The following is a 22,595-nucleotide window of genomic DNA, read 5'->3' as shown; positions in this document are numbered from 1 at the left end:
TGGAGAAATTGACGTTTTGCCAGATTGCGGAAGTGAGCGGTGCAGCCGAGTAATTTGCCGTAAGCACCAGTGATGAATAGTTCCGTTGCACTTACTGGCCGCTGATAGTGAAGAGCTTTTCCTGCGATTAGTGTATGTAGAGCCTGTATTGTTATTTGTATGCTGCATGTGGTGCATCAGGAAGTGTGATGGTGGGGAGTGACTCCTCGGGGGACTATAAGTGCCAGCAGGCAGAGTATTGGGTGAAGTGGATGGGAAGCAGCCCTGTCATGCAGTATTAGGTTATGCCCGTAGTGACAGGCAGCACATAGACCTCCAGAGCCTCCATGATGGGATGACTTATGGCTAGTGTCACATTGGAGGCTTGGAAGGTCATATATGCACACACAGTTTTTCCAGTACTTTGCTTAGTCCTCTCCAAACACCTCAAAAATGGAAAGCTTCTTGAAAGAGCCATTAGCTTGAAGAGTAACCATCGTGTAATTTTTATTTCATAACTCACATGAAAATTAGAAAGTTTGGAACATATTTTATATGATAAATCTTCTTTCTTATGAACTGAGCTGTCACTTTCAGTCTGTATTGAGTAAACATAGAGTTTTCCATTATTGAGATAGGAGATGACAATTGGTGCTTTTAAATTCTATGGCGAAACGAGCTACAGGCAGAGACATTCTGCTGCAAGTTCTTCTGAAACCAGTTCCATTTCTCCATAGAATTTCCTGAGCACCAACTGTCATCTGTCTCAGTAATGGGGGAATCTTCATTCACTGAAGACAATTGTAACCTGGAATTGAGAATTTTGATCAGTGGCGGAGGAGAAAGAACCAGAATTCTCTGATAAGATATATTGCAAGATTTCTTATAGGGAGTAAAAATACTTGCTTACTAGATATGAAACTAATAGATTCTTCTTTAAATAAGTTAAAATGGCATGGAATATGAGATGTATAGTGATAATGACTATATTGTGGTTAAAATTATTTTTGTATGGCAAAGAGAAACTGGTTGTTGTATTTTTGCATAAGTGTATTGTTGCTAATGATGTCACACACCTATATACTTCAGAGGGTTGCGGAGCAGCTGGGACTCCGAGACCCTGTGAGCTCTCAGACATTGGAAAGGCTCTGCCTCTATGCCACTTCTATCCACCATGATGACAACTTCGTATATGTCTGGCCGAAAAGAGACAGGTAATCCTTTAAAAATCTTATCATGGAATGTAGCGGGTCTCAACTCACCGGTTAAACGGCGTCGTGTACTTCAGGCACTTAAACGAGCTAAGCCTGATGTTATGTTTCTACAAGAAACCCATTGGTCACATAAGGATACGTTGCATTTGAAAGATAACTGGTTGGGCCAGACTTACGCTACCACATACTCTTCAAAAAAGCGGGGAGTGGCCATAGTCTTTGCTAGACATCTGCGGGTGACTCCGGGGGACGTGGTGACTGACCCTCAGAGTAGGTTCCTTCTCATGAAAGTGACTATTGAAGATACCCCTTACTCGTTGTTAAACATTTATGCACCTAATTTTGATAATGCTCCTTTTTTTGCATATGTCTCTCAGATGATTTTGACAATGGACTTGCCTAACTTGGTGGTGGGGGGTGATTTTAATGCTGTACTAGATCCGCAATTGGATAGGTCTGCGGTTTTGCCCACTCCCTACTTCGGATCGGGGCCTGGTTTGACTAACCTCATGCGTGACACTCCAGTGGTAGACATATGGCGAGTATTACATCCGACGGAAAGGGATTACACTTGCATTTCCAAGGCACATAAGTCCCTCTCACGTATAGACATGTTTCTGGTAGGTGAGTCTCTTTTGTCGGGGGTGATGGAAGCAGTTATTGGGGATGCAGGGATTTCCGACCATACTCCTATCACTTTACTCCTTCGCTGTGGTCGTGACCTGCGTCAGCCGGGCTCATGGAGATTCCCAGCCTACTTGTCTAAAAGTAGAGAATTTGAAACATTCCTCAAACAAGAGTGGGGTAATTTTGTGGATGATAACATACAGCACTGGGATGACTCTGTACTTATGTGGGAGACGGGCAAGGCAGTTATGAGAGGGAGAATTATTGCTTATGTGGCAGGGAAAAAGCGCAAAGCGGGACAGGAAATGAGAGACCTTCAGAGATTGGCCGTATTGGCTTATAGACGGTACCTGGGTTCTGGTGCTCCAGAGGATTGGTCTCATTGGCAGGATGCGTTAACGTTGTTAAATGTGCATTTGACTAAGATAGCCCAACAGAAAGTAGACTTTAACAGGCAACATTTCTTTAGATGGGGTAATAAAATAGGAACCCTTCTGGCTAGGTTGGCGAATCCAAAAGGTCCCAGACAGAAAATTTCACTTTTAGTTGATCCCATATCAGGGTCTCACTTGACTGATGGCAAAGACATAATACAGGCGGTTTATGCTCACTACACGGCTCTCTACTCTACACGGGGAGGGGACATCTCTTCTATAGAACAATTCTTAAAATCCTTGCAATTACCAATGTTGACAGAGTCTCAGCGTGTAACTCTGGAGATGCCTATCACATTAATGGAAATAAGCTCTGCTATTAAAGCATTGGCAAATTATAAATCACCAGGACCGGATGGTCTACCTGCAGAATATTATAAATTGCTCTCTCCTGACATAGTTCCTCTTCTAAAGGACCTATTTAATTATTATTTATATGGGGGTGCTTCTCCAACTTCTTTTAACTCTGCATTGACTTCCCTCATTTTAAAGCCAGGAAAGAGCCCATCGCAGATAACATCATACAGACCTATATCCTTGTTAAACCTGGACTATAAATTGTTGGCAAAGATTATGGCTAATAGAATTCAGGTGTTCCTCACTGAGATTCTGTCACCCAATCAGTATGGCTTCACCCGAGACAGACACTCGACTATTGCTGTTCGTACGGCAATTGCGGCTACCATAGTTTCAGCTAGATATAAGAATACTCCCAATGTCTTGCTGAGCCTGGACGCAGAGGCTGCGTTTGATAGTGTAGAGTGGCATTGGATACATGCGGTGTTAGAAAAGCAGGGATTTGGAGAGAGATTTGCGGCATTGATTAGGTTATTATATAATTCACCCACGTCTAAAATTATAGTCAATCAACAACTAACAGAGGGGGTGGAGCTAACTAGAGGCACTCGTCAGGGCTGCCCACTTTCCCCCATTTTATTCAACCTTGCTCTTGATCCCCTTTTACGTGCTGTGGAGTCCTTGCCATTGTTTCAAGGGATACGGGTAGGGAGACTGAGCCTGAAGCTCACGGCATTCGCTGACGACATTTTGTTATACATTGCTAATCCAGAGGAGGCCCTTCCTGAAATTCTGGCCCTTATAAATAAATTGGGGTCCATGTCTGGATATTTGATTAATCCAACCAAATCTAAGGCACTCAATTTACGCGCTGGGCGCAAACCACCATGGGCAGGGTCATATTCCTTTGAATGGTGCAGGGAAGCTTTGCCTTACTTGGGGGTGCTCATTACGAGGAACCCTCATGATCTTCAGAGAAGTAACCTTGTTCCTCTAATCCAGAAAATTAAAAGGGAACTAGATGGTTGGCAGCATTTAACGCTGACATATTTAGGTCGGGCATATTTGTTAAAAATGGTGGTTTTCCCGCAGATTTTATATTTTATACAGTCTCTTCCAATGTTGCTTTCCTCCAGTGAATTGAGGCTAATAAATGGCATGTTTCGCACCTTCATCTGGGGGAAGAAGCATCATGCTATTAGCATGGCCATTTTGGAACAGCGCATATCGAATGGAGGCATTAATTTTCCTAATTTGGAGAATTACAATCTAGCGGCGCTGCTCCGTTATCTGAAAGACTGGATTCAAGATACTTCCATATACACTAACACTCAATTAGACCAGAATTTGATACCTCATACTAATTTGTTATATCTTTTACATTCACACAAGGAGTTGTTGCCCTCTTCGGTGTTGGTTAACCCTCTGATAATGGTGATGTGGACGACATGGCATAGGCTTCGTCACAAATTTTTACTTAATGCACATTCTTCACTTTTCTTGCCAATATTTGGGAATCGAGACGTAGGGTTGAGACGTGGGGTTGAGAACTGGAGCACTAGGTTTCGGGCGGTAACAGTGAGCTCTATAATGGACTCTTCGACACGTAGACCATACTCTTGGACACACACTCGGAGATGCCTTCCTCTGACAATGGGGTATCTTGCAAACTGTGCAATTTTGGAAGATTATGCTACAGGGGTAGGAGAACGGCTTTCGGAGCTTGATTGGGAGAACCCACTAGACACCATGTTACGAACTGAGTCTTTATTATTCCACTCCACTTCCAGATTCTATAGCTTGTTGAGAGGGGAGATGGACTATACTAAACGTAAAACAGGCCTTCCAAGATGGCTTACTCGTTTTCCAGATTTAACTTTGGAACATATCCTTAAGACAATGTCCTATATATGGAAGGCCTTACCGGCTTCCTCTTATAGGGAAATGTTGCTTAGATTGTACCATGGCACGTATGTATCACCACATCGTTCGTTTCTCATGGGCTTATCCCAATCGGCTAATTGTTTGAAATGTGAGGCTCCTGGGGCTGATCTTTATCACCAGTTTTGGGAATGTAGAGTGATTAAGGGATTTTGGAGCAGGGTGGAAACTTTTTGTCTGGAACATCTCCTAAATTATATGCCTTGTACGCCAGAATGGGCGATATTGGGAGTATGGCCGGGAGTGGGATCAAGAATCACAAGAGGGGCCAAACGTCTGATATCTATAGTTTCCATGGTGGGGAAAAAATGTATCTTACAACAATGGATTACAGCGGAACCTCCTACGCTGACAATGTTCCTAAATAAATTAAAACGTGTTTCGTATGGAATGGATAGAGGCGCAGTTGGGCGAAGATCGTTTGGTGTCCCGCTTTTTTGATACTTGGGAGAGTTTTATTGATATGTTCCCTGAGGAGATGAAAATCCATCTTATGGCTTGCTTTGAACAGTCCCCATGGTATATTAATAGGATACTGGCAGGAGATCCTCCTATTCGATGTGAAGGACATGATAGGGTGTGACTGAAGCGACAATACACTTAATAATTGTTATTAGTAGGTTAATGTGATTCTAACAATGTACAGTTATTGGTTTGTTCTTTTATTTTTATTTTGGTGTTCAGAAAAAGAAACAAAATAAGTAAAAAACGAAGGCCATTTCCTTTGATTGTGCAATGCTGTTGTTCTTACTGATCTCATGGACTCTGATTATAATGTTACACGTTTCAATTGTACAATGCCCAGGAGAAGTAAAATTGTAAACTAATGCATTGATTTTTGTATTGCATACGTTGTGAACATGAATATTATTCCCTTCAATAAAAAACTTCTTAAACAAAAAATACTTGCTTACTGTTCCCCCACTGGTTTGGTATGATGTCTTAAATGTATCCCCTTTAAAGCTGCCTATTGGCTGAACAAGACCTTTGAGACAAATTGGACCTTTCAACAAATTTACTGTTTTAAAGAACAACTCCAGCATTTTTTCTTCTTCATGTCTGGAGTGGTGCTTCATATCTAAGATCCCTGACTGTTCCCTTATACTTACCCACCAGCGTCTTCACCTTTTATTGGCGCCGCTTAGATATTGATGGCTTATCCTGAGAATAGGCCATCAGTAATGAAGTAGTGGTCAGCCCCTTTATGCTATAATAGCTAGAGGATATAAGTGATCAACATTAATATAGCCATATATACAGAACCCTGATGTAAAAGCAAGCCCCAAATGAGGTAACAGTTTCTGAACAAATTCATTTGGTGCACTTCAGTATAAGAATATACATAAGGCATAGATCCTGCAGGATCTAGTACTATAAAAAAGTACAGAAGGTGAGTATGCAGATGAATTAATAACGATAATGCAGGGACTCAACAGATGGTAGTAATATAATGCCAGTAGTATATATTAATAGTTATTTGCAGGGCTATTGCTTACAGATAATTAAGTTTGCCACACAAAGTTGTATATATAAATCACCACCCATTAAAATCCTCATTGCGTATGACTAACTACATTCTAGATAAAAAAATATTAATAGATCATTTTAAATGCAGATATCACTCCCCAAAATCAAATTGCCCCAGCCACTAAAGAGGATTGATACACTCTATGCAGCTTCATCAGGGGGTCATTAAGAATTTAAAATGGAACATCATCACATTACACTATACTACACACTGTCAAGCTATCTCCATCTGACATCAGTGAAGTTCTGAACTGCACACACTCACAGGCTCCAGTCCTATTATCATTCTAGGACAGGTTTCTGTCAGTGTAACAAGACAGCGGTCATTTTAATTCTTCAGTGATTACAGACAAAATGAGTGTGATTTGCCAATTAAAAGTATTTATTAATAGTATCATTTTATTTTCTGTTTTTTTTTTTCTATTCCCAAATAATCCCTTTAGGGGTTACTTAGATACTCTTATCCTCTGAACAACAGGTAAAAACAATGTACTCAGTTGACAGATAAATCCAATAAATGAAAATCCCCAGAGAGATGTCTTACTCTGAATTCCCAGGATTGGGTCCTGATGAAGCTATGAAAACAGCGAAACACACCTTGTAGTGTGAGCTGTTGAGGGTCCCAGCAAAGATGGCTGAGGGTATGTACCTATTTGCTTTCTACTTGTAATAAAATTGGCTAATTCAGATGTCTGTCTTTTTCACGTCTGCAAAAAAAAAACTGGTACCGGCATCATCAGTGTTTTGGATCCGTGTTTCAGTGGTGTTTGTTCAGTATTTTTCACCTATGAATAAATATATTACAAAGCTTCTCCTATCCTTTGAAATGTTAAACATGGATGGCCTATGAACGTCATCCGTGTTCTGTGCGTGTTTTTCACGGCCCATAAACTTATATTAGCCCTTTTTATCCGTGTTAACGGAAAAAAAGGACATCTCTGTGAGTTGTGCACGACCACACGGTTTGCAAAAAAATCACGGATGTGAATAGCACCATAGATTATAATGGGTACGTGCTGTATCCGTAAAAAACAGAGATAGAACATGGACATCTGAATGAGGCCTTATACTGATGGCTTATGGATTATTTGTATTGGAGTTAAGCTTAAGCTGCAGGTAGCCGCCATGCACCACTCCAGGGCAGTCCCCGGTACCTCGGCAGCTGACCCCAAGGGTCCAGATTGCAGACACAGACTCGGAGTTACTGGCATAACAGCATACTGGTGCTGGTTAAGACAATGTGGATTCTGAAAACACTAGACAGGACGGACACTGGTGCTGGTTCAGACAGGATGGGCTCGGGACTTGGGTTCAGACAGGATGGACTCGGAACAGGTTCAGGTTCTAAGTAACTGAACAGGTGCGGGAACAGGGACCTGACATCACACTTAGCAGCTTGAAGACTAGCTAAACACTGATGTTGCTCAGGCACCTCCCTACAGGGGAGGGCGCCTTAAATACCTCATGACTCTCACCTATAGGCTGGGGATATTTCCAGAAGGTGCTTGCTGCCCCTGTAAGAATCAGGAGAGCGCCCTAAGGGCATTTCCGGGAGACCTGCGCAGACCTTGGGAGTAGGAAGCCGCAGCAGGGATCAGAACAGAGCGGCCGTAGCGGTATGTCGACGTCCCAGTTGGGGAGAAGAGGCACCATGCAGAGTCACTGACATTACAACGTTAAAAGCAATCAATATGGAGAAAAAACATTATTGAGACTGACACGTTTCTGATCTTATGGTCCTTATTCATAGTCCAAAAGGCAAACAATGTGTGTACAGCTTCATTTATACCAAAAACCGAAACAAAGACACACCCCGTTGTTTCCTGTCACATGTGATATAGGAAAATGTATCATTAAATTTACAAAACCAAAAACATATATACAAAATAATGCAGATATACAGAGTACAATTAATACTGCAGTATCCAGTCTGAACAATGGTGCAAACCAGTGGGGTGGGTTGAATTCAACATCAGAATCAGGAAGGCTTTCCAATTCAGTCAGTAAGGACCGTAAGGTCAGAAACACGTAAGTCCTTGTTATGTTTCATTCTTCATTTTGATTTTGCATGCCTTTAAGTTATTGATGAAGATATAAATAAATGTCTTCTTTTATCCATAACGTTGTTCTGGCATTTATGGATACACTTTCTGTGTATGTATTGTGTGAGGATTGAGTTATATTATTTGTAAATAATGTAGATATTATTGCCGAGCCCACTCCATTATTCTTAGTGGTAAGTTTGTCTTATTTAAGCATGAACATGTATATATCATTTTATTTCCTTTACTTTTGACCATGATTTATCTTTCATATGGTTGTTTCTTCGTCACCGCTCTGTATTTGATGGGTTGGAGTAAAGTGTATTAAAAAAACGTATCATATAAATATGTTATTATTATGTTAGTGTTCTTTGCCTTCTTATTCTATCTGTTTGTCCACCAGAGAGAAGTTCTAGCCCCTTTTATTCCCAGGATTGTCCAGAGGAAGATAACAGTATTCTGCAGGATAATCAGGTAAATGTTGTAGCAGTTAAAGTCACGTTATGCAAGCCAAAATAATTTTGATGCTTTTTTTTACTCCTTTTTAGGCTGAAGATCTGCTTGACATTAAAGTTGAAGTCATGGGTGAAGAAGATCAGATGTATATGAGGGCTGATCTGGAATGTAAGGAAGAAGAGACTTTCATTAATGATAAAGAAGGTAGGCGCACTAAAGTTTCCAGTAATTCCCATAATCTGATGATCCTGTGTAAGCCATGTCTTCACTTTGTGTATCTGTGTTTCCCATAGATGGATCCAATAAGAAAAATGTATCAGAAAGATATCCCAGTCCTGTAAATTCCCTAGACCGTTCAGTAGAAAATTGCAGTGTCCCCAAGGATCTACAGGTAGGAGAAAATGAGAAATTAATACATTAAGTCCTCATATTGCCTAAAAAAACCCCTAAATTTATCTGCTATCCCAACATAATAATGTATCTACTCTTTAGTAAGACAGGAGGAAGTGGGCAGGTTTTGGGAGGATTATCCGGTGTCAGAAGTGGCGGTCATGGGACCCCAAATGTGCAATATGTATACTCCCGGCCACATTCCAACTAGATGGGCGCAGTCTCACTCCATGCAAGTGTTGAGCAAGGCCGGAAACAGTCTAGTCGGAATGTGGCCAGGAGTTTGCTCCTGTCATTGTATATTTCTTACAGAGTGCAGTGAGCTTGATGTGAGGATTCTCAAGTCTGCAGTCACATAGAGTGTCTTCATACTTAAGGCTGGACGACCCCTTTAAGAATGTCTGCACGGTTCTTTTCCATCAGGGATATGTGAAAGTCTCAATTCACACTTGGAGAAGCCCAAGTTCACTCACCACTCCTATCACTCAGTCTTTGTGATGATTGTCAGATGATAAGTTACCTTATACCTGCTCAGGAGGAATACTGTTATGATCCGGTGACTTTGGAGCCGCATGAACTTTCTCTGGAGTAGGTGGAAACTGTACTGACCGCAAAACCTGAACTAACACCGCAACTAGAAGTAGCCGTGGGATGTACCTAACACGTCCTAGACACCTCGACACAGCCGGAGGACTAAATACCCCTATAGATGGAAATAGGAATACTACCTTGCCTCAGAGCAGAACCCCAAAGGATAGGCAGCCCCCCACGAATATTGACTGTGAGTAGGAGAGGAAAGACACACGCAGGCAGAAAACAGGATTCAGCAAAAGAGGCCACTCTAGCTAAATAGGGAAAGATAGGACAGAATACTAAGCGGTCAGTATTAAAACCCTTCCAAAAATATCCACAGCAGATAATACAAAAAGTTCCACAATCTAACTGAAGACATGGAATGTATATCTGCCACTCCAGAGAATCCAACAAGACTGAGAAAATACTGACACAATCTAAGCTGGACAAAAAAAACCACTGAATAGCACAGAATTATTAAGCACACAGCATGTGTGCCACAGAAACCAAAACCAGACACTTATCTTTGCTGATTTGGTAGAAGGCAGAAGGAACCAAACCAGGACCAAAACCTCCCAACAACCATGGACAACTGGCAAGGACTAATGAATCCTGCACGCCTAAATACCCCAGTCAGAACTGCAATCAGCAGATACACCTGACCAGGACTGCAACTCAGGGACAACTGCATTACCACCTACAACCACCGGAGGGAGCCCAAAAGCAGAATTCACAACAGAATACCAAAGGAAGATCTAAAACAAATCTGGCAAGATATAACTTAAACCACCAATGAGAATAAAAAAAAGATTATGTATTGAGATGTTACACTCAGTCTCTATATGTGAATTCACTGTGAAATAGGCCAGGTGGCCACAAACATAGATTGAGACAAGGGGAAGTTGGTTGAATAAGGTGTTGCTTACCCATGGTTATGGAGGAATCAGTGAGGCCGACCAGCGCTGCCCTGACTCACGTTTCGCCTGTTGCTTTCTCAAGGGGAGGTATCTCCCTTTATTCCTCAATCCCCCCCCCCCTTTTTAACCCCTTCATGACCGGGGGTATTTTCATTTTTTTTTGCATTTTCGTCTTTTGCTCCCCTTCTTCCCAGAGCCATAACTTTTTATTTTTCTGTCAAAATGGCCATGTGAGGGCTTGTTTTTTGTGGGACAAGTTGTATGTTTGAACGACATCATTGGTTTTAACATATCGTGTACTGGAAAACAGGAAAAAAAATCCGGTCCGATGGGCGTTGCCTCTGTTCCCTCACTCCACCCCTCCTCGGCTTGCTGTACGCATTCTTCGCTGTGAATCTCGCAGAGCGCGTACATTCTTTGCGCGTGCGCATTGCAATGTGACCTCGCGCGTGCACAGTATGCCGAAAAACAGTATGGCGCATGCGCCAGTAATGCGCCGTGCTGCTTTTCGGCTTTGCCCGCCTTTGGGCAAGCATACTGCACACACGCAAGGTCACATTGCAATTCGCACGCACAAAATCTGTACGCGCTCTGCGAGATTTACGTCGAAGAATGTGTACAGCAAGCCGAGGAGGGTGGAGTGAGGGAACAGAGGCAACGCCCATCGGACCGGACTGAACAGATTAACATACAGCGCAGGACAAATTAAAAAGGTTTTTATGGGTGATGCATGGGGTGTTGGGGGGTTACAAATGTAGATGTGGTATGCATACCTGACAAACAATTAAATGATATTTTTAGCTGATAAAACAAAAAAGTGGTGACAGGTTCCCTTTAAAAACATTTTTTTAACTTTTTGCATGCTTCAATAGTCTCCATGGGAGACTAGAAGCTGCAGTTGTCTGATCACCTCTGCTGCACACAGGTGATGATCAGATCGCCTGTGTGTAGCAGAAATGCTCACTTGCTATGAGCGCCGACCACCAGGCGACACTCATAGCAGTCCATCTATGACAACCATAGACCTCTTGTTGTCATTCCAACTCTTTGGTGACCTACGATCACGTGACGGGGTCACTGATGGGTGGGATTTCCGGCACGCTTCCAGTAAGAGCGAATTAAATGCCGCTGTCAGAGATTGACAGCGGCATGTAAGAGGTAAACAGCGGTGGATCGTGATTCTACCTGCGGCTGTTAGAGGCACATGTCAGCTGTTCAAAACAGGTGACATGTGCAGGGAAAGATGTGGACTCAGTGCTGGAGCGCACATCAGAGGGAGGGATTCCGACATGGGCGTACTATTACACCCAATGTTGGTAAAAGGATTAACCATTTAAAATGTTCCTTCTATTTTAATGCTACCATTAAAAGTCATGTTTTAACCCTGTTACGCAAGGCGGATGCGAGTATCCCCTTCCTTTTCTGTTGTGAGAGAACAGTGGTTTCCTCAAGTGTGAATTGAGACTCTTACATGTCCCCAATATAAGAGCTAGTAACAAACTCCAAAGACTCATTTGACTTTCACGAATTTTGGGACTCCTTTGGTGTAGACTTGGTCTCTATTTTGGATGGATTGATACCATGCGCAAAAAAAATATATTTTTTTTGCTTTGATATTAAAGTAATATTGCAGGCATCTCATTTTTGGTTACTGTTCAAAGTTACAATTAATTTTCAGTTTCTTAAAGCTTTTGTTTTTCTTGATTTGTTAATTATTTTATCCCCATGTAGAATCATGGTGAAGACCTGATTGATATTAAACCTGAGGTGAATTCGAAGGATGATGAGGCAAATGCCAGGAATGAGCAACAGTTTAAGGAGCAGGACATTCCTGTTAATATTGGCCAGGGTGAGAGATAACCACTAACTTTGGAACATTATTTGATCATCATGTATAGACAAGTGTATCCAGAAACTTTTGTGTTTTTTCTGCAGATGGATACAGTAACAGTAATCGTGTGCCGCAGGATCATCAGGTATTTAAATCTTGGGTGGTATCATACACCAGTATGCCAATGTAGGATCTGTTTCACTGAGATTGTCCACACACTCAACTTGCCGTCCTTATCAGTAGAGTTGTTGCACATCAGTTGGCAGGACCCAGTCCATTGATCATGTCGGTAATCTGTCCATGCTGGGCAGGAAACTATATAATGCCTCGTACCTGACAGCATCCACGGCTCTTCTTTTGATAAAATGGCTTGGCGCAATGTCATCTTTGTAGCATGGTGCTGGACCAGTTTCTATGATTCGATTTGCACCAATTCTGTTCAGCAAATAGCAAAATCCAATTATTATAAGGGTTGTCCAGGACTAAAGGTACCTTCACACTAAACGATATCGCTAGCAATCCGTGACGTTGCAGCGTCCTGGCTAGCGATATCGTTTAGTTTGACACGCAGCAGCGATCAGGATCCTGCTGTGATATCGCTGGTCGTTGAACAAAGTTCAGAACTTTATTTGGTCGTCAGACCGGCGTGTATCGTCGTGTTTGACACCAAAAGCAACGATACCAGCGATGTTTTACACTGGTAACCAGGGTAAACATCGGGTTACTAAGCGCAGGGCCGCGCTTAGTAACCCGATGTTTACCCTGGTTACCAGTGTAAAATGTAAAAAAAAAAAACAGTACATACTCACCTTTGCGTCCCCCGGCGTCCGCTTCCCACACTGACTGAGCGCCGTAAAGTGAAAGTACAGCACAGCGGTGACGTCACCGCTCTGCTGTTAGGGCCGGCGCTCAGTCAGTGCAGGAAGCGGACGCCGGGGGACGCGAATGTAAGTATGTACTGTTTGTTATTTTACATTTTACACTGGTAACCAGGGTAAACATCGGGTTACTAAGCGCGGCCCTGCGCTTAGTAACCCGATGTTTACCCTGGTTACCCGGGGACCTCGGCATCTTTGGTCGCTGGAGAGCGGTCTGTGTGACAGCTCTCCAGCGATCAAACAGCGACGCTGCAGCGATCGGCATCGTTGTCGCTATCGCTGCAGCGTCGCTTAATGTGAAGGTACCTTAAGATATTGGTGATCTGTCCTTAGGATAGGTCATCAACATTAAACCCCCCTACCACTGGTGATTTTCTTCTGTGTTTTTGTTTTTGTCTCTTCTTCTTCCAAGAGCCATAACTTTTTATTTTTCCGTCCTCATAGCTGTATAAAGGCTTGTTTTTTGCAGGATAATTTGTACTTTTGAATGACTTCATTTTTTTTTATCATGTATTGCATTGGAAAGCAAGAAAAAAAATTCCAAGTGCAATGAAATTGCAGCAAAAAAAGTGCAATTCCGCTATTTTTTTTTTACTTACCGTGTTCACTAGATAGTAAAACTGACCTGGCAATATGATTTTCTGGTCAGTATGAGTACATAGATGCCAAACATGTACAGTTTTTGTTATCTAAGTGATTAAAAATAATTCAGAAATTTGCAAAAAAAAAAACAAACCAAAAAAAACACCTAGAACTGAGTTAATCAGTTTTTACCATGTTCGCTGTATAGTAAAAAGCATCAAATGTGATATGTTAATGACCCTCGACTCCTGCTCCGCTGCGAGTGTGAGCCGAGTGTCAGTGCACTGTGCTTCGATCCTCTCGCATGACAGCTGAGGAGGAGACGGAGAAAGTAATTTCTCCATCTCTTCCATTGCCGGCATGATATCTGAGTTCAATGCAATGCTTCACACGCACTCATAGACTTACAGTATATGGGTGTGTGTGATCCGATTCACGGATGCAATCGCAGCATACTGCGATTGTTTTTCACATGTTGAAGCGGCATGAGAAAATAATCAGAGATGTGAGCTTGACTCATAAGTTAACATTCCGCTGAGTGCAATCCAATTTTTCATTGGATTGCACTCGTCAAATTACATCACAAGTTGAACGAGCCCAAATGCTGAATTTCCCAGGAGGATTATCATGACATTACGGAGGTCTTCAGGAAAAAGAGGAAGGCGCACACAGCTCATAGAAATTAGAGGTGCTGGCTGAACAGGATTAATCAAAAATTATACAGGAATCAACAGGAATCTTAAGCAAGGTTTGAAAAAGACCCGGACTAGGTCGAAATGTTACTCGCTGCTTAACACTCATCAATTTTTGCATTATTTTGATTGTGATGTAATTTCCTTCTGTACAAGAATTAAATGATTCATTTTGCATCCACCTGACTGCGGCTGACTAACTACTTTTTATAAAATTACAAAGGTCTTCAACAGACCTCTGGCTGTCATGGCAACCCATTGGCACCCCACGCTCATGTCACAAGCTTGCCGATGGGCGTGTGAAATTCCAAGATTGACAGCTGTATTGGAGCCTGGGTCAAAGGCAGAGACATTGCTAGTGATGTACATGTACGTCCAAGAGGTTAAATCAATTGGAATCGGGCACCCCAATTGATCAGCTGTTAATACGTGTCATGCCCCTCCTGAAGTATGCAGTTATCCATTCTTGGGTACTGGAGTGATAAGGATAGGTCATGATAAGGATAGGTCATGAATATTTTAGTCCTGGACTATAATGTTCTAAGCCTTATGCCATAGAGAAATTGACATTTCTCATATTCTAAAATAAATTACACTTTTCAGATTTGTATCAAGGAGGAGATAAAGGAGGAAGAGGAGGAGGAGCTACTTGTGACCATTAATCAAAGATCCAGATCCCCAGATCATATCACTACAGGTGAGTGTTATCTCCATAATAGAGAAAAAACATGTTTTACGTTCCGTCAATGCGTTGGAGAGCATTTGTAAAGTATGTCTTGTTAGCACCATTCATTTAATTGATCTGTTTAATGGACATGGATCCTAAAAGTGCATGTCTAGAATATAAGATATGCTTCAAGGCACATTTTTAATTGAATTGAGATAAGAATTAGTTGATTAACATTTTGTGGCAGTTTTCATTATTGGTTACAATAAGAAAACACTGGATTCTTCTGGTTATCCCTAAGAACATAAAGGCAATTTCGGATGTATGTAATGGAATTGCTGGGTTTAGATGTTGAAGGATGACTATATTGAGTGAGTCTTACAAAATCAAGCAACTTAGAGTACCTATCACCAACCTGGGTCTACTCTTGATATGTAATAAAAGAATGAGCTTTCCCAGGCTGGTTATTGTGAATAGTATGCAGTAGGGTCAATGATGTCTCCCAAAAACGGTTCAACTTTCTAGCAAAAATCAGGCCCAAACTTCCTGCTTGTAAGATCCTGACATGATGAGTGGGATCCCACAGCATTCTGCGGCCCGGTTTTGCAGGGAAAATGCAATATTTCATGTGTTATCATGAGATCTTGCTCTTTGCGCTAATCCAATGCTGACAAATCCTTTAGTAAGACGTTACCGAACGGTAACTTCCTTAGAGCAGTTACCATCTGCTAACTATTTAGTAAGTAATGCAGCAGTGCTGGGAAATTTAGAGAGCAAGATCTCAAAATAACGTATAAGAGGAGCCACAAAGGATTGTGGGATCCCACAACCCGAAAGTTCGGGCCTTACTTTTGCTAGAAAGAGGCAGTTAGAAGAGACATTGGGAACCCTTCTGCTCCCATTTGACAGTAAATTGAAGAAAAAAAATAACCAGTCTGGAGCTGCCCACTTTCTTTTAAAATTGTAAGGGCAACCCCAGACTGATGATGAAGGTGGTTAATTAGAGCAGCCCACCAATATGTTTCTGTTTTATATTTAATTATTAGAAAAATAAAAATGTCCTTTTTTATTTTCAGTATTTGGCCACAAGATGAACACTAAGACAAAAATGTTCTGTCCTGTCTATAAAGGAAAAAAAATCATTTGGAATTCTCCAGGACAAAACAACATTGCTCAAACTATACATGGTAGACATGAAAATAGAGCTCTAGTACCTGATCTCTGTAATTCCGAAAACGTTTTTGAGACATCAGCATGTTGGGAGAGTTCGAACAGAACTCGTATTGGTGAAAAATTATTCACAAGGTCAACTTTTGGAAAAGATCCTAAAAGACAATCATTTATGTGTTCCAGATGTGGAAAATGTTTTAAGCACAGGGTGTTTTTCCTCACGCATCGGAAAATCCACAGAGGAGAGAAGCAATATCACTCAGAACATGTTAAAAGGTTTAACTCATATGCTCTTCAACAGAGTCACAGCATGAAGAGACAATTTTTTTGTTCAGAGTGTGGAAAATGTTTTGTAAAAAAGTCAAGTCTTGATGAACATTGGAAAATTCACACAGGACTGAGACCGTTTTCATGTTCCGAATGTGGAAAATGTTTTGCCTACAAATCATGTCTTATCGATCATCATAAAATACACACAGGGGAGAAGCCTTTTTTATGCTTGGAATGTGGGAAACGTTTTGCAAAGAATTCAAATCTTGTGAGACATCTCAAAATCCACACAGGTGAGAAGAAGTTTCCATGTTTAGAATGTGGAAAGTCTTTTATCGAAAAAGCTAGTCTTTTGAAACATCAAAAAATTCACACAGGAGAGAGGCCATTTTCATGCTCTGAATGCAAGAAAGGTTTTATTACAAAATCAACTCTTGCTCAACACGAGAGAATTCACAGAGAGCGTCCATATTCCTGTTCAGAATGTGGGAAATTTTTTCACAACAAATCAAATCTTGATGACCATCTGAGAATTCACACAGGTGAGAGGCCATTTTTATGTTCTGAATGTGGGAAATGTTTTGCCCACAAATCTTATCTCACTGACCATCTGAGAATTCACACAGGAGATAAGCCGTATTCATGTTTGGAATGTGGGAAATGTTTCACGTACAAATCAAGACTTGTTCAACATCAGAGAATTCATACGGGAGAAAAACCATTTTCATGTACAGAGTGTGAGAAAAGCTTTACTAGCAAGCTAAGTCTCGTTATACATCAGAGAAATCACACAGGAGAGAGACCATATTCATGTTCAGTATGTGGGAAAAGTTTTACCAAGCAGTCAAATCTTAGTAAACATCGGCGATTACATACAGAAGAAATGCGGTTTTCCTGTTGGCAATGTGGGGTTAGTTTTCTAAAAAAAGCTGATTTTGTAAAACATTACAGAATCCACAGAGAGAAGAAACCATTTTCATGTTTGGAATGTGGAAAAAGTTATACCCGAAAATCTGTTCTTGTGGAACATCAGAAAGTTCATACGGGAGAGAGACCATTTACATGTTCAGAATGTGGAAAAACTTTTGCCCACAAATCTGTACTTCTTCAGCATCAGAGAATTCATACAGGGGAGAAGCCATATTCATGCTCAGATTGTGGGAAATGTTTTGTCAAGAAATCAAGCCTTGTGAGACACCAAAGAAGTCACACAGGGGAGAAGCTGTTTCAGTGTTCTGAATGTGGGAAAAGTTTTGCTGAGAGATCAGGTTTAGTAAGGCACCAGAAAATTCACACAGGGGAGAAGCCATTCTTATGTTCAGATTGTGGGAAATCCTTTTCTGCCAAGTCCAAAATTGTTAGGCATTTGAAGACTCATAAAAGGTAGAAACTGTTTACACATGGAAGATTTGTTGCAGAAATTTCTGTGACTAAAAATCCATCTCATTAATCTAAATGTTGTGTTTTAGTGGATAAGACATGGATATCTGCAAGCCACATTCCAATTACCAGGAAAGCTGCAGACATTTCTACAACAAATTTGCTTGGAGGGGGCCGTAATATTGATTTATAACCTTTCCAGAACTCTACCAATTTCTATAGTTTTTTTACTTGCTTAAATGCATACTTATATCGTTTGGCTTCCTAACCTGGTTCTAGTGAATATGTGCTTATAGGGAATCTGTCAGCAGGTTTTTGCTATGTAATCTGAAGACAGCTGAAGATAGAGACTGAAACATAGAATTCAGAGATGTGTCACTTGTCAAAGTGCACACTGTTGTTTACTAACTGTGAAGGATTTATCACCACGTGATTAACACTGCCAAAGTATACTAGTCCGGCAACGCCCCCTACCCCTGTGGTAAGCACCTCACTGTCTATGGACTTTGTACATGGAGAGCCTGGTGTAGGGGGGAAACTATTCTAAATCTAAAAGCTTTTATTATGTCACAACTGCTGCACCCAGTAAACTGAGTGATACATCTTTGGACTCAGCTTCTCTTTGTCTACATCAGACTGCTCTCAGATGAGGTAGCAAAAACCTGCTGACAGATTCTGTTTAAAAGGGAACGTGTGAAGTTCCAGGCCACCTAATCCACCTCCATAATTATTTCCAGCCATATAGCTATTAATGTTTGCACAAAAATTACTTTTATTGCCCTCATTCACATATGCAAATTATCTCTGGCCAGTTTAGTCGGTAATCTAGGTAAGTGGACTACCAATCAAGTTTACAATTGCACGGTCGGAAAGGTAGGGCGTATTAATAAAATATGACTTTTAATACAATATATTAAAAAGCCCAAGGTTCGTGATGTACAATATACAAATAGACACACAAGAGCTTACAAATTATCATCAGTTGTCTGGGATACACTAGAATGTATTTGTTGTCTTTGTGATGCACATCTAGGTGATGTATGTATTCCGTATAAAGAAATAATAGGAACAATCTCACCGTGTGATCAGGTGGTGTTTTATGGAGGTAGATCCAGGTCAGATCCCATATGTCGGATAGATCAATTTCTATATGCTGGATAGTCAACTTGTACAGATATGAATAACTGTAGGCTACTGTTGTGAATTCTGCTCTTGGGCTCCCTCCGGTGGTTGTTAGTGGTAGTGCAGTGGTCTCTGGATTATAGGCCAGGGCAGGTGTTTCTGCTTATTGCAGCTCTATTAGGTATTTAGGTTTGTAGGATCCATCAATCCCTGCCAGTTGTCCATTGTATCTTGGAGGGATTGCATCTCTGTCTGGCTCCACTGCCCTGCTGTCATTTCAGCTAAGATAAGTGCCTTGTTTTGGTTCTCTGTAGCACGCATGCAGTGTGCTTTTATGTGCAGTGCAATCTATTGTGTTTTTGTCCAGCTTGACTTGTTTGGATTTTTCTGTCATGCTGGTTTCTCTGGAGATGCAGATATACATCCTATGTCTTTAGTTAGATGTAGTATATAGTATTTTCTGCTGTGGAATTTTCTAGTGTTTTAATACTGACCGCTTAGAACTCTGTCCTATCCTTTCTATCTAGCTAGAAGGGCCTCTTTTGCTAAACTCTGTTTTTTCTGCCTGTGTACGTATTTCCTCTTAAACTCACAGTCAATATTTGTGGGGGGCTGCCTATCCTTTGGGGCTCTGCTCAGAGGCAAGATAGGATTTCCCATTTCCATCTTTAGGGGTATTTAGTCCTCCGGCTGTGTCGAGGTGTCTAGGCCTGGTTAGGTACATCCGACGGCTACTTCTAGTTGCGGTGTCAGTATTAGGATTGCGGTCAGTACAGGTACCACCTACTCCAGAGATAGTCTCATGCGGCTCCAGGGTCACCGGATCATAACAGGCTACATTAAAGGCATGATTTTACTGCTGGATTATGGCTGGAAATTATTATGTGGCTGTTTGAGAGGCCTAAGGGATCTGACAGATTCCCTTTAACCCCTTTCTGCCATCGGACAGAATTGTACGTCCGATGGCAGTAGCCCCTGCTTTGACGTGGTCTCCGGCGGTGAGCCCGCATCAAAGCTAGGACATGTCAGCTGTTTTGAACAGCTGACATGTGACAGCAATAAGCACGAGTGGAATTGCGATCCACCCACGCCTATTAACTAGTTAAATGCCGTTGTCAAACTCTGACAGCAGCATTTAACAAGCGCATCCGGCCAGAAATGCGCGCACCGGTGACCCCCGCCACGTGATCGGGGGTCGTCGGCGCGTCAGCATGACAACCTGGGGCTATGGTTGTTGATGCCGGAGTGCTGTGAGCGCCACCCTGTGGTCAATCTGAACAACACTTCTATGTAGCAGAGCCGATCAAGTTGTGCCAGCTTCTAGCCTCCCATGGAGGCTATTGAAGCATGGCAAAAAAATGTTTTTAAAAATATGAAAAAAATAAAAAAAAATGTAAAAGTTCAAATCACCCCCCTTTCACCCTATTCAAAAAAAAAAAATCAAACCACATATTTGGTATCGCCGCATTCAGAATCGCCCGATCTATCAATAAAAAGGATTAACCTGATCGCTAAACGGTGTAGCGATAAAAAAAAGTCCAAATGCCAGAATTACTTTTTTTTTGGTTGTCACGACATTGCTTTAAAATGCAATAACGGGAGATCAAAATAACATATCTGCACCAAAATGGTATAATTAAAAACGTCAGGTCGGCACGCAAAAAATAAGCCCTCACCCAACCCAAGATCAGGAAAAGTGGAGACGCTACGGGTATCGGAAAATTGCGCAATTATTTATTTATTTTTTTTTAGCAAAGTTTGGAATTTTTTTTCACCACTTAGATAAAAATGAACCTAGACATATTTGGTGTCTATGAACTCGTAATGACCTGGAGAATCATGATGGCAGGTCAGTTTTAGCACTTATTGAACCTAGCAAAAAAAAGTGTGGGATTGCAATTGTTTTTGTAATTTCACCGCACTTGGAATTTTTTTCCCGTTTTCTAGTACATGACATGGTAAAATCAATGGTGTCGTTCAAAAGTACAACTCGTCCCGCAAAAAATAAGCCCTCACTTGGCCAAATTGATGGAAAAATAAAAAAGTCATGGCTCTGAGAAGAAGGGGAGCCAAAAACGAAAACGCAAAGCCGAAAAAAAGCTCTGGGGGTTAAGGGGTTAAAGGGCGCCCATCACATTTTAAATGCTGTTTCATTTTTCAACATTATGATATAGAACGGGCAGCTAAAAACATTGACTTTCAGTTCTGTAGGGAAACAATGTAGAAATTCTTGCATTTTATTAATTAATATCCATGCTTAGGAGTCAGGTGGGTGGTCCTACTTAGTGTTTGATAGCTGTGAATCACTAAATAAGACCGCTTACTAGACTCCTTGGCAGAGAGAGAGCAAGGATTTTAGTGGATGAAGTACATGTTGTACTAATAATCTTTATTATAATAATAGTACTGAATCTTTTCCTATATATATCAATGGGATCAGCTTCTCCTGATTGATAAGAAGTGGCCTGCAGATCAGAAAGCATGTACACTACAACAGGCTTTCTTCAAGGATACATAAACAGGCACATATTCTGTTTATAACCCTACAGAATATCTTGGTGCTTTAAAATATTGGACAATAAATAGGCTAGGACCCCATGAAGAACTTTTCCTGCTCTTTTATATCTTATTACAAGTTTTGATGTAATCTATGAAGATGTGTTCAACTGTCAGGGAACTACATGGCGATCCTACATTGCTGTTTTGGAGTCCCAACCACCTGGGTAATAATACATTTCTAAGATATCATTGCTGAACTTACTATGGCAAGTGACAACTGCGTGTAAGAACTGAATGAAGCATCCTGGACTTAAGAAATCGTGGAACGTAATATTTATACTATTATGTATGTATAATATGAGTATTATGGATTATTGAAAATTGTGAACATGTTTGTTTTTGTATTTTAAGGGTATGTGCACATGTTGCAGATTTGCCTGTGGAATTTTCTGCTCAGATTCTGCATCTCTTGGCAGAAAAAGCAGGTAAAAATCCACGCAGATTTGATTAATTTTTTATGTGTTTTTGCCGCGTTTATGATGTGGATTTTCATGCGGTTTTTTTCATGCTGATTTGTATGCGTTTTTGTAGGCTAAATAAAGATCTGTTATTTAAGAAAAAAAAATTGTGATGTTATTTCTTGTCCAACCTCTTCATTTACATACTCCATTGAAGAATAATGTTTACACACACAGAAAGATAGATAGATGATAGATAGATAATAGATAGATACTAGATAGATCTATAGATAGATAATACTAAGCACGATGATTAGTAATAAACATAATAAAATGGTACATAAAACTCGCACGAGTCTCGCACCTCAATACCCGACACTGCCGCTGGCACTCAGACCAGAGCGTTCAGCTGCATAAAAATTCATGCAGCTGCGCACTCCAGTCCCGAGTGCCAGCGGCAGTGTCGGGTATTGATATGAGAGACTCATGCGAGTTTCTCGCAAGTGTGACCCCGGCCTTAAATGCAATATCTGTTTAATTTTAAAAAAATGGCATGGGATCCTGCACAATTTTCTGCGCCAGAGAGGAAAAGCCAGCGACTGGGGGCCGATGTTTATAGCCTGGGAAGGGGTTAATACCCATGGAGCTT

General features: G+C 41.1%; 1 protein-coding gene across 3 annotated transcripts; it reads left to right on the top strand.

The window, feature by feature from the left end:
- The first annotated feature begins 52 nt into the window (after positions 1 to 52).
- Positions 53 to 22,098, top strand: LOC143765021 (uncharacterized). Of its 3 annotated transcripts, XM_077251242.1 has the most exons (10): positions 53 to 132; positions 6,463 to 6,497; positions 6,577 to 6,660; positions 8,465 to 8,535; positions 8,610 to 8,721; positions 8,811 to 8,908; positions 12,129 to 12,246; positions 12,333 to 12,373; positions 14,984 to 15,077; positions 16,124 to 22,098. In XM_077251242.1, exons 3-10 carry the CDS (start codon positions 6,651 to 6,653, stop codon positions 17,872 to 17,874), a joined length of 2,295 nt encoding a protein of 764 aa, XP_077107357.1. In that variant the 5' UTR covers positions 53 to 132; positions 6,463 to 6,497; positions 6,577 to 6,650; the 3' UTR covers positions 17,875 to 22,098. The 3 variants fall into 3 exon arrangements, with proteins under 3 accessions (XP_077107357.1, XP_077107355.1, XP_077107356.1); XM_077251240.1 differs by having other exon boundaries at positions 74 to 132; positions 6,463 to 6,660; XM_077251241.1 differs by lacking the exon at positions 6,463 to 6,497 and having other exon boundaries at positions 95 to 132; positions 6,498 to 6,660.
- Positions 22,099 to 22,595: the final 497 nt, after the last annotated feature.

This window comes from Ranitomeya variabilis, chromosome 4, assembly GCF_051348905.1.
Source record: "Ranitomeya variabilis isolate aRanVar5 chromosome 4, aRanVar5.hap1, whole genome shotgun sequence".
Taxonomy (NCBI): domain Eukaryota; kingdom Metazoa; phylum Chordata; class Amphibia; order Anura; family Dendrobatidae; genus Ranitomeya; species Ranitomeya variabilis.
The sequence above is the reverse complement of the archived record's forward strand: the minus strand, read 5'-3'. Positions and strand labels throughout refer to the sequence as shown.

Bases quoted from the DNA above. Each gene is read 5' to 3' on its own strand.
- LOC143765021 (XM_077251242.1), top strand. The intron at 8,909-12,128 runs GTAGGAGAAAAT...ATCCCCATGTAG, and splicing joins GTGTCCCCAAGGATCTACAG to AATCATGGTGAAGACCTGAT. The intron at 15,078-16,123 runs GTGAGTGTTATC...TTTTATTTTCAG, and splicing joins CCCAGATCATATCACTACAG to TATTTGGCCACAAGATGAAC.